Here is a 12,261-nt window from a genome sequence, read left to right as displayed (position 1 = left end):
TACCAATTAACATCAAGTGATACAATTGGAAAACATTTATTTTTCCCAATGCAGGAAAACCTACTTATTAGCAGCTTTGAAGCAAGACGGTTAATACTCAGTTTCTACTGCTACTAATGGTTTTTTTTTTGGCAAAATTAATACTGTGGTATTTTAAATTGGCATGTAAATAATTTGTGCTCTCTTGTGCCACCCAGAAAGCAAGTTTTTGTTTCATCTGTTGGTAACAGCTAGTTTTGGGGTAGAAAAAAAAAGCTGTTCTCTAGGAGAACAAGTATTTCCAAAGTTAAAGTTAAGATATGCCAGGTATATAAATTATGTTAATTTAATTTAAATTTAATTTAAATTAAATTATGCTAATTTAATTGAAACAAAACACATGTGTTAATTCAAAGTATTACCAGGAGTAAAATCCAGCAGGTTTTGACAGGTTTTGGAGAACCGGTAGCAGAAATTTTGAGTAGTTTGGAGAACCGGTAGCAGAAATTTTGAGTAGTTCAGAGAACTGGTAGAAGAAATTTTGAGTAGTTCGGAGAACCAGTAGTGGGAATTTTGAGTAGTTCGGAGAACCGGTAGTGGAAATTTTGAGTAGTTCGGAGAACTGGTAGCAGAAATTTTGAGTAGTTTGGAGAACTGGTAGCAGAAATTTTGAATAGTTCGGAGAACTGGTAGCAGAAATTTTGAGTAGTTTGGAGAACCGGTAGCGGAAATTTTGAGTAGTTTGGAGAACTGGTAGCAGAAATTTTGAGTAGTTCGGAGAACTGGTAGTGGAAATTTTGAGTAGTTCGGAGAACTGGTAGCGGAAATTTTGAGTAGTTCAAAGAACCGGCAAATGCCACTTCTGGCTGGCCCCAGAGTGGGGTAGGAATGGAGATTTTTCAGTATCCTTCCCCTGCCACACCCACCAAGCCACACTACGCCCATCAAGCCATGCCCACAGAACCAGTAGTAAAATAATAATAATTTCACCACTGAGTATTACCCTACCTTTCATGATAGGGCCATCAGATGTATTGCAATGCATTTGATGACTAAGAGATAAATGTGTCAACCTGAAAATGGTATTTTAGCAGAGGATCTGTGATAGGGCTGTCAAAATGATGACGTGTGTGACATGGCATCATTGCACAATTATTAGATAGACTGCCTAGGACCTAGGTAATTAACACAGTCACTCCAAATGATTATTTCTTTCTGACAGATGGCGAAGGGAACGGAAGAGTTAGGGATACAATTAGAAGTGCACTGGTAAAGATTAAGGCCATATTTGACACACACGAATAAGCTCTTGTCGAAGCTTATGCCACAGCAGTAGAAGAAGCAAAAGATTTATTTTTCTCTCAACCTACTGCTTCAGCACAATGTCACCCGCCAAGTGAACCATTTCTTGCAATCTGAACCCTCCATAGACTGCAGGTGAATCTCCAGCAGTTCAATGTCAAATGCTTGTGCTATGCTTTGAAAGTTACCTTGCTCCTGCTTTCTCAAATTGAAGTTTCCAAGCAAAGGATTTTGAAAGGATACCTGATTGTGCAGATTGTGCAGTAAGAGCCGAGGTGGCGCAGTGGTTAGGGTGCAGCACTGCAGGCCACTTCAGCTGACTGTTATCTGCAGTTCAGCAGTTCTAATCTCACCGGCTCAAGGTTGACTCAGCCTTCCATCCTTCCGAGGTGGGTAAAATGAGGACCCAGACTGTTGGGGGCGATATGCTGACTCTGTAAACCGCTTAGGGAGGGCTGAAAGCCCTATGAAGCAGTATATAAGTCTAACTGCTATTGCTATTGCTATTTTAAGAAACGATACAGAATTTTGCTGCTTTAGAATGTGGTTAAATTGGTTGGAGCGGGCCAACTTGCGTGGATTTTCCCTATCTTGCTGTTAATGTGTGGTATAGTGTAAGGAATATTGTGCTGAATTAGAACTAAGAAAACCCAAGTTCAAATCTACTATCAGATATGAATATTCATTGGATCACCTTCGACCAGCCTTGGACTAATCTGGTCCCAGACTGATGTAGGGAAAAAATTGGAAGTGAGAGCACCAGGTACTCCATCTTGAACTTCAAGAGAAGAGGTGAAAAATAAATTTGAGATGAAGAAGCTTCTTGGATGAAAAGGGAAATTTCTTCCAAGCAAAAAAATCAGAAAGTCCAGTTGCCTCTTGAAAAAGCATCTTTGGGACAACCATGACTTGGGTGATTGAGAATCTCCATAGACTTATAAAATAAATCTAACATACAAGCAAATAAATAAAATTCCCAAAGATTACTTGACGGATATCGTGGATGATTCTTGAAGGAGACCATTCTCATTTTAATAAAAGAGTGCGGGCTAAAGCTTATGTTAAATTATTTTGCATAATAATTAGTTGCGTTTTTCATTTTTCAGGAATAGCAATAGCAATAGCAGTTAGACTTATATACCACTTCATAGGGCTTTCAGCCCTCTCTAAGCGGTTTACAGAGTCAGCATATCGCCCCCAACAATCCGGGTCCTCATTTCACCCACCTCGGAAGGATGGAAGGCTGAGTCAACCTTGAGCCGGTGAGATTAGAACCGCTGAACTGCAGATAACAGTCAGCTGAAGTGGCCTGCAGTACTGCACCCTAACCACTGCGCCACCTCGGCTCTTAGGAAGATCTAATGGAAATAGTAACTGTCCAACTGTGTGTTTCTTTCTAATTTAGAAAAAAAATATTGAAGAAAAAAGGATGAGCTGTGGTTAGAATACAGCACTGCAGGCTAATTCTGTTGACTGCGTGGCATTTGATCTTGACTGGCTCAAAGTTTACTAAGCCTTCCACCCTTCTGAGGTCGGTAAAATGAGACCCCCAGAGTGTTGGGGGGCAAAATGTTGACTATGTAAACTACTTAGGGAGGGCTGTAAAGCCCTGTGAAGCGGTATCTAAGTCTAAGCGCTATTGCTATACTCCGTTGATTATGCTGGCCCTTTTGAGGACATTCAGTACTGTTGATCTGGTCTCCTTCTAAGGCAGTCAGCTAGATCAGAACATTGGGAGGGGGGATTGCTCTGCAGTTAGTTCACTATTTTCTGATGCTGCTGAGGCACAGTAACTCATATTTGGCCCGTTGGTTTCTGAGGTATGTTTTAAACTTCTACATGAAACCATTCTGAAAGGTAATCTGATGCTTTGCCTCATCACATGAGAATGACACTAGGCCAGTGTTTCTCAACCTTGGAGACTTGAAGTTCCTATGGACTTCAACTCCCAGAATCCCCCAGCCAGCACAGCTGGCTGGGGGATTCTGGGAGTTGAAGTCCACAGGAACTTCAAGTCTCCAAGGTTGAGAAACACTGCACTAGGCTCTATATATTTTCAACTCATGTCCAGGAGTATGGAAATCTTGAAGGAGTGACTAGGAAAAAAAAATGTATAGCTTGGTTATTCATTAACAAATGACTATGAGATGTTAAACTGGTCGGAACATGGGTAAGAGAGTCTTCTGCAGTAGAATCTTCTACCAGAAGAATGGTCTTTCAAGAGGGTTTTACATTGTCTTCTTCCTCTCCTTGTCTTTTGTTGAGCAATAAGGATATTTGGATTTATTTATTTTTTGGTATTTCTTAACTCTTGGCTTGCTTTTGTTATGTTCTTCCAAGTACTGTATGCAGGGCCGGATTTAGAAGCAAAGAGGCCCTAGGCTATTCCACTTAAGAGGCCCTTTCACCTCCCATTTTTAAGTTTGTAAATTGCATGAGAGACAATAAAATGCATCATTACTGTGATATATATCAATATATATCAATATATATAGCTGGCCTCCCGACGGAGGGTGGCTCTGCTCTGCGGCAAAGGCAGCGAGGCCAGCCGCCTCCCCTGCTGCGCTCAGCTGCCCGGCTCGGCCCCCTCGCCCTCACCTGCCTGGCCGCTGGTGGGCTCCGCGTTGACTGGGCGGCTACAGGGAGCGGCCGCGCCTCTCGCCCGACCGCCGGTGCCGGGAACGTGGGCGGCGCTGGAACGATCTTAACCAATACATTTTTATGTTTGTTTATTAGTCCTATGCGTAGAATTTCTCCTTATTTTCGGTTCAGTGTTTTAGTGTTCGCTGTTTTTAGAATAGTGTAATTTTAATTTTGCTAACAATTTGAATGGAGGCCCCTCTTGATCTTGAGGCCCTAGGCTGAAGCCTAGTTAGCCTATAGGAAAATCCGGCCCTGACGGTATGGCTCTGTTTTTAGGTTCTGTATGTGTGCAAGCTCTTGAAGGTGAAATGCTATATCTAATATTTGCACTAGGGTTTTCCAACTAAAAATACACAACATGCATCTGATTATAGCAATAGCAGTTAGACTTATATACCGCTTCCTAGGGCTTTCAGCCCTCTCTAAGCGGTTTACAGAGTCAGCATATCGCCCCCACAGTCTGGGTCCTCGTTTCACCCACCTCGGAAGGATGGAAGGCTGAGTCAATCTTGAGCCGGTGAGATTTGAACAGCTGAACTACAGAACTGCAGTCAGCTGAAGTAGACTGCAGTGCTGCATTTAACCACTGCACCACCTCGGATTATGGGTAGCAAAGCTGCATGAAGGTATGTATCTACTTACCCTCTCCTAAACAAGGTAGGGAACACTAGGAATAGGATTAGGATGTTAGTCCTGTCATGTTATATTTCTTGTATAAACAGAGATAATGCATACATCAGTGTTTCTCAACCTTGACAACTTGAAGATGTCCGGACTTCAACTCCCAGAATTCCCCAGCCAGCGAATGCTGGCTGGGGAATTCTGGGAGTTGAAATCCGGACATCTTCCAGTTGCCAAGGTTGAGAAACACTGGCATACATTATTAACTCTAATATGAAAAAGATGCTATGTTGATTCAAACTGAAAACCCAGGGAATTTCAAAACGGACAGCTATTCTATGCATAACCTGTGATGAGGATATGATTGATTTGAGTAATATAAAAGCTTCACTTACTAGACCCAACTGACACAATAAATATGTCTTGGGTATTTTTGTTCTCTATTGGTTTATAACTTGTCTTCCAATTTCTTCAAACATCCCAATCTCTTTCGTAAGAAGAGAAAAATGACATCTACTCTTAACTCAACATTGCCATGTTTTTTTAGCGTTCCCTAATTTTTTTTGAGGAGGAAATGGGTGTTATAGTTGATTATAAAATCCAAGTAAATCACCTTTGTATCGCTTTTTCTGCCTCTGTTTCTAATTTGATTCTAATCTAATTCATTTTATCATGCAGACTTTCTACTTGTGCACTGAATCTAACAACTAAAGTTTAATATGATCATCCAAGATGATAACATGTCATAGTTATGACAATATTTATCTGTACAAATACATTTAGTTTGTATTGTAACAGGTGGGAAAAGGTACCATTATTTTCAAACAATTGTTCCTTCCTGAATCCACATACTTCTAAATTAAATCAGGTAGCCACTTATCTGGCTAAAAAAAATTATTATTCAGAAAAAGTAACATTACACTCATATTTAGACACATAGACAAACACAGCTCTCTACCCACAATGTAGAATTCAAATATTCAAAAAACTGTCACAACAAATAATCAAAGAACTAAATAAAGGAAAGGCACCTGAACACTAGTCAAATAACATCATACTAAAAATAAACGAAAATGTTATATGTTTGCTATCCCAGACATATTTCCAAATTTCTTTACTTGCATAAGCTGTTTTATATAAGCTTAACTGCTTAAGTTGCTCTTATAAAGAACATTTATTCGCACACTTAATAAGGACTCCAAACTTAGGAAAAGTTCACCAACAGTTGGAAGTACTGTGAAATATATTTTTGCAGAATCCCATATTTGTGTAAGCGAAAATCTGAAATCCATCCCAAACCTTAAGGCAGTGTTTCTCAACCTTGGCAACTTGAAGACGTCTGGACTTCAACTCCCAGAATTCCCCAACCTTGGCAACTTGAAGACGTCTGGACTTCAACTCCCAGAATTCCCCAGCCAGCATTCGCTGGCTGGGGAATTCTGGGAGTTGAAGTCCAGACGTCTTCAAGTTGCCAAGGTTGAGAAACACTGCATTAAGGTTTTACAATGCTATGACTTTGGACAGGGTTTGGGGTATTTTTTGCTTAAATCAAGGGTGTCAAACTCCGCGGGTTGAATGCATCATGTATAGGCCACACCCACCCCAGTTCCGCAAGGGCAAACATGAGTTTGACATCCGTGGTCTAAGTTTTATTTATTTTTTTAATGTCTGCGCATGCCATGCTTAGCTGCTGCGTTGCTAACTTTTTTTCCCTCGTCTGCTTGTGACTTCATTAACCACAACTTTCACAACAGCCAGTCAATGACATCAGTGACTAAACGTTGATTAAAACAACACAGGGAGCACTCCCTCTGACCAGAGAGAGAACAGCTCAATACAGCCATCACTTAACCAGAAGGAATTGCACCTCCACATTGCTGGAACACGGTTACTTTCTACGCTGACCTTGATAGGACACTCAGTGTCCGTTCTAAGTCAGCAGGTGGGTGAAAAGAGGTGTGCTTTCTAACCTGAAATCACCATGCTGGCAAAAGAAGACCAATATATGGTAAATTTCAATAGCTACTCAATGCTAATAGTCTGTTGCATTTGGTCTGCAGGAATTGAATTGCTTGAAACCATTATGTGCCAGATTAATACACCAACGACGTTGCCAAACAGAAAATACTAATCCTGCAAGCCACCCTTGATTCTACTGCAAACATGTCAGTGAAGTGAACCTGAACTAGTGAGATTACTGTGTTCTGAGACACAAACACACTCAAAAGAACACAACCAGCCACGTACCCAGCCTCCATTGTCCTGGATCCAATTGTGAAGGTGCCCGTTCATGTACTCGGTCATCCATTCGGCGATGCTGTCCACCAGAGGGGACATCTCCCGGCTGGCACTCTCCACGCACAGCATGCCACCAAATTCAAAGAACGCCACAATCCTTCCCCAATTCACTCCGTCCCGGAACAGCTCTTCCACAACAGCCATGAAATGACTTCTGGCAGTAACCGGAGTCAGGTGGAGTTGACCAGACATCTGGGTGAAATCCCTCTGATACCTTCGGGAAAACTCATCGCCAGCTTGGCATAGCGTGGAATAAACAACTTGGGGTACAGGATGTTCTCCGGTGGCAGCCAAGTTGCCAACAGCAGCAGAAGGCAAAGGCACCAGCCCTCCGAGGGCAGGGAAGGTCCCGACAGCAGAAGAAGCATTTTCTCGGTCTCCGCTGGAAGCCCAGTTATATCCTTTCTGCGACAGCTTGTAATGGATGTACCTTAGCACTATCTCTCGGTTACTGTAATCTCTTATCCCAGGGTGAGCCATCATTTACGACAGAAGCGCCGGGAGGGGAATAAAAAGAAAGGCAGAATGTCCCCCTCCCCGCCCCCCAAAAATTAAAGCAGCCAGTTAATAGTAAGTACCAGTGTTATATGGAATCCAGTTGCTCTGTTGCGTTTAGTTCCATTTGTGGAGCTGGGGTGAAGTCCTTAGATCTCAAATGTATCTCTGTCTTCCCAGGGTCTCTCTTCTTTCCTATATGATAGGGGGTGGGGACCAGGTTTAAAACGAAGCCAATATTGTATTCCACGTGTAATGTTTATTACAAAATTGACGCTCGGGATCCTTCCTTCCTTTGGGTTGAAATACATCTAAAAAGAGAGAAAAAAAGAAAATCAAATACCTTTTTTTCCCCAAAAAATCAGGTGTTTTCCCCCCACCCTCCATTCTAGATGCTGATCTAGAATAGGGAAGAAGATGCTGGGCATGCATTTCGATTCTCCTCCCGCCCCCCCCCCCTTCAAAATGATTTACAGATTAGAGCAGTTTCCAATGCAAATTCATGTAAAGCACGTTTACAACAAAACTCTTTCATTTTATTTTATTTCCCCCATGAAGAAAAGTTAACCCAAAGTAAATTCCGTGTAGAAAAGACTTACTTGAATCGGGAAATGTTCTCTCCTGTCCAAGGTCCTTACAGGGGGGGGGGGGGAAAGCAAATAAAAAAAAAACTTCACAGGTTGCTTAAAATATTAAACACAAGGATTTTTTTAAAAAATGATGATTCCCAAAAAAAATGGAGGGGGGGGGGAAATAAAGAAGCAAAAGAGGCCTTTTCAGCTCCTGTTGAATTAGTTTTGATTCCCAAAAAATATTTCTGTTGGGATTACATTCCCAAGGATGTGTCAAGAGCTCCCAAAAATCCTGGTTCTGAAACTTCAGAAAAGGAGAAACAGAGGCAGCGGTGGGGGGGAGGGGGTTAACTGTTTAACTGTTTATTAAAAAATAAAAAATAAATTGAAAAATAAATTCTGAAAAGCATCAGAGCAATGCATTTTATTTTATTTTTGCAGTTCAGGCTCTGGGATTAAGTCGGGGTTCTGCCGCTGCTTCCAGTGCCAATAGACTCTTTTCACCCCCAACGTAGCTTCCTGCAGACCAGGGATCTTGAACCCAGTGCCCTTAAACCACCACCACCCATCATCCTCATCCTCTCCAAGGATGCCACCCACGCCCCCTCCCCTTCTCCCCCTGCTTAACTCCAGGAGACAGACAGGCAGATGGACAGAGCCCCATCCATCATTGGGAAGGGAGCCAAAGTAAAGTAGCAGGCAATTTGCAAAAAAAAATAAAAGGGTGCCTGAAATATGAATTGATCCTAATTGTTCCCCCCCCCTCCTCCTCTTCCTCCTCCTCCTCCTCCTCCTCCTCTCCCCCCCACCACCCTCCCTCCTCCCCGCTGCCCTTGGTACCCCGGGCAGCTCCGCCAAGCTTCCTCGTCGCCAGGCGCCTCCTCCTCCTCCTCCTTCTCCGGCGGCGGCTCCAGATTGGATGCGCTGCGCTCGGCGCGGAGGCTCCAGCTGCCGACGGGGAGGTCTCGGCGGCGGGGGAAGGCATCGTCAATGCGGCCGCACGCGGGGTGGAGGGAGAGAGGGAGGAGACGGAGGAGGAGGAGGAGGAGGAGGGGAGCTCCCAGCCGCTCCGGGCTCGGCAAATGGGGCAGCCGCTCCTCCTAGCCCCACCTCGCTCTCCATTCAAGAAAAGGGGAGGGGAAGGCGCAGATTGGAGGGAGGGAGGGCGGCTTTCCCGCCGCTGCAGCCCCGGACGAGGCTCGCCCGCTTGCGCGGCTGACCTGCCTTATCCTCGACCTTGGGATCGCGCGCTTCTCCTGCGGGGCGCCAGGCTCCGATGGCCCTGGCGGGGTGGGTGGGGTGGGCTTGGAGGGGTCCTCGACTGGGAAGGGTGGAAGGCAGGACGTCCCCCTGGGCTGCCTTGCATTCATGTTGATGGTTGGGTTGGGTTGAGTTGGGTTGAGTTGGGTTGGGTTGACTTTGAAGAGGGTCCTGGGGTTGAAAACGCCCCCGGGAGAGGAAGGAGAGGACGTTGCGTGCCAAAAGCGCCTTTCGGAGTTGTTAATGCGCTGCGGAAAGTCTAGGAGGCGTCCATCTCCAAAGAGGAAACTGAGGAAGAGGAGGAGGAGGCGCAACTTGTGGGGGGGGGCACCCAGGCGCTTCCTAGGGGAAACCACAAAATGCAAGCCATCTGCAGCTTCGCAAAAAAGAGGGCTGGGGAGGGGGGGAATCATATAGTGGAGGGAGTGGGCTGTGTAAGGTCCCAGCTTGCCAAAAATATGCCCATCCAGTATTTGGGGGTTTGTTTGTTTTTTAGCCACTTAAGTTTAGGAAGTGTTTCCCCCCCCCCACCAATTAAACAGCGAGGATGAACCATCACTGCAAATGTAGCTGGGTCTGCAAAGCGGAGGGAGGGGGGGTCTCTGTCCTTCATAATTCCTAGTCCATTTAAGCAGCCATCTATCTCCACCGCAGTAGAACCGACCCACCTTCCCCTCTGTTGGGGGTCTCTCGGCAAAAGTTGCCCCAAGAAAATCAAGAGTGGGGGGTGCGTAGAGGTCGCCATTCGTCCAGACAGACGTATATGGGGGGGGGGGGCTTGGGTTGGTGGTGGTGGAGGAAATATTATTTGCATCAACAGGGTGCCACCTGCCGTCCAACCTGAATGCCTTCCTCCTGCTGCAAATCTGTCCTTGGATCTCCTTGCTCAGTTTATTCCCACCTTTTTATTATTATTGAAGAGTGTTTTTTGGAATTTTTATTTTATACACATAAGCACATCAACAGAACACATAAACACATTAACAAAAATAACCATATAACTTAAAAACAACATAGGAACAATAAGTTCCATCGTACATCATTATTGAAGAGTTTTAATAGATTTTACAAATGTTTCCCCTTTCCCTCCCTCCGCCCCAACCTCCCCCCAACCTCCCAGAGCAAAATACAGGGTACAAACATTTAACAATCATACACTAACATAAGCTAACTAACTTTAGCATCCTACCTCCCTCTTGTACTTTAACTCCCCTTTTGTAAAGCTAACTTTAGATAAATTGTAACATTCCTTGTTCATTCATTCCTAAGCTAATTGAAATTTCTTAGTCCGATATTTGTTTTGAATGTAGTCAATCCATCTTAATTGAGCCATGGTGGCGCAGTGGTTAAATGCAGCACTGCAGGCTACTGCTAGATCAGCAGTTCAGCGGTTCAAATCTCACCGGCTCAGGGTTGACTTCAGCCTTCCATCCTTCCGAGGTGGGTAAAATGAGGACCCAGATTGTTGGGGGCAATAGGCTGACTCTCTGTAAACCGCTTAGAGAGGGCTGAAAGCCCTATGAAGCGGTATATAAGTCCACTGCTATTGCTATTGCTATCTTCTCCATTCCAACTTATATTTCTCACCTGAATGGTCCTTCAAATATGCTGAGATTTTGGCCATCTCTGCTAAGTTTGTTACTTTTAACGTCCATTCTTGAATAGTAGGCAATTCTTCCTTCTTCCAGCACTGCGCCACCAACAGTCTTGCTGCCGTTGTTAAGTTCACAATCAAATTAGTCTCTGTAACTGTACAGCCTGTGATTATACCTAACAAGAACAACTGGGGGGAGTTATTCCTGCCTTTTCTTGGAAGGGACTACGGAAAAGACCTGTGGATACTGTCAGGGTGTGGGGGAGAAGAGCTGCGCAGAATTCCCCTGGTGGAAGGCACCCATTCTGTTCTGGGTCTTGTTAAAAAAATGACACCCCGACTCTTAACAAAGCATTCGCCAGTACGGAAAATAACAAGGTTCTTATTAAACCCCAGTTCTCATTGCTGCTCAGAGAGCCGAGGTGGCGCAGTGGTTAAATGCAGCACTGCAGGCTACTTCAGCTGACTGCAGTTCTGCAGTTCGGTGGTTCAAATCTCACCGGCTCAAGGGTTGACTCAGCCTTCCATCCTTCCGAGGTGGGTGAAATGAGGACCCGGTTTGTTGTTGGGGGCGATATGCTGACTCTGTAAACCGCTTAGAGAGGGCTGAAAGCCCTATGAAGCGGTATATAAGTCTAAGTGCTATTGCTATTGCTTCTGACTCCCCCCTCCTGCTCTTCACATTGTTGAAAATACTCTTGGTGCACGTTATCAGGATACTGGATACTTGAGAGACCGCCTCCTGCCAATTACCTCCTCGCGACCCATTAGATCACATCGATTAGGCCTCCTCCGAGTTCCATCTGCCGGTCAATGTCGACTGGCAACTACGCGGAGGAGAGCCTTCTCGGTGGTAGCTCCGACCCTTTGGAACAATCTCCCCATGGAGATTCGCACCCTCACCACCCTCCAGACCTTCCGCACAGCCCTTAAAATCTGGCCATCCCGTCAGGCCTGGGGTTAAAGAATGTAACTCACACCCACCCGAATGGTATGAATGTTGTGCTCTACTTTTAATTATGTATTGCTCTTATGTGTTACTGTTTGTATTCCCCTCCCCATGAGTTGTGAGCCGCCCTGAGTCCCCCCCAGGGAAAAGGGCAGCCTATAAATAAATTTTCAAATACTCAAATACTCAAAATCAGGTAATTATCTGGAAATAACACTAAGATCTCTTATGATTTAGGCCAACAGTGGCAAACAGGATGTGCGTTTAAAAAACGCCATGGCATTTTGGGTGATACACCAGTGCTCAACAACAACCAACTTGTCTTGAAAGATTGACCCATTTTTTGCACAATTTTGGGAGGCCATACAGGAATGAAGGTGTTCTGCATTGCCTCTAGACCAGTGGCTCCCAACGTGGGGCCCACGCCCCACAGCTGGGCAATTTGACTTTTAATGGGGGCAATTTGAACCTTGGGGATGGCGAAAGGTGGCCTTTTTGAATGGCTGCTCTGGCATTAATCTCTACTTCAGGCCCAGCCTCTGAGCTGC

General features: G+C 44.7%; 1 protein-coding gene across 3 annotated transcripts in view; it reads right to left on the bottom strand.

Annotated features, from left to right (window-relative positions):
- The window catches only part of BCL2 (BCL2 apoptosis regulator), a 150,506-nt gene extending 141,641 nt beyond the window's left edge, over positions 1 to 8,865 (bottom strand). For 2 of the 3 annotated variants that reach the window (XR_015695698.1, XM_087707558.1), the window contains exons 1-3: positions 8,751 to 8,865; positions 7,938 to 7,971; positions 6,793 to 7,649 (exon numbers count right to left, since the gene is read on the bottom strand). Coding sequence is in view for 2 of the 3 variants with exons in the window: in XM_087707558.1 (XP_087563684.1) it covers positions 6,793 to 7,326 (534 nt within the window). In the remaining variant the exon portion in view is untranslated. The remainder of the gene's footprint in view (positions 1 to 6,792; positions 7,650 to 7,937; positions 7,972 to 8,750) is intronic. The other variant, XM_087707559.1, reaches the window with a different exon arrangement.
- Between the last annotated feature and the right edge of the window lie 3,396 nt (positions 8,866 to 12,261).

The sequence above is a fragment of the Thamnophis sirtalis genome, unplaced genomic scaffold (genome assembly GCF_051295495.1).
Source record: "Thamnophis sirtalis isolate CommonGarterSnake01/CBP01778 unplaced genomic scaffold, rThaSir2_p1.2 scaffold_2, whole genome shotgun sequence".
In the NCBI taxonomy this organism is placed as follows: Eukaryota; Metazoa; Chordata; class Lepidosauria; order Squamata; family Natricidae; genus Thamnophis; species Thamnophis sirtalis.
Note: the sequence above shows the minus strand (reverse complement) of the source record. Positions and strands in the feature narration are given on the sequence as shown.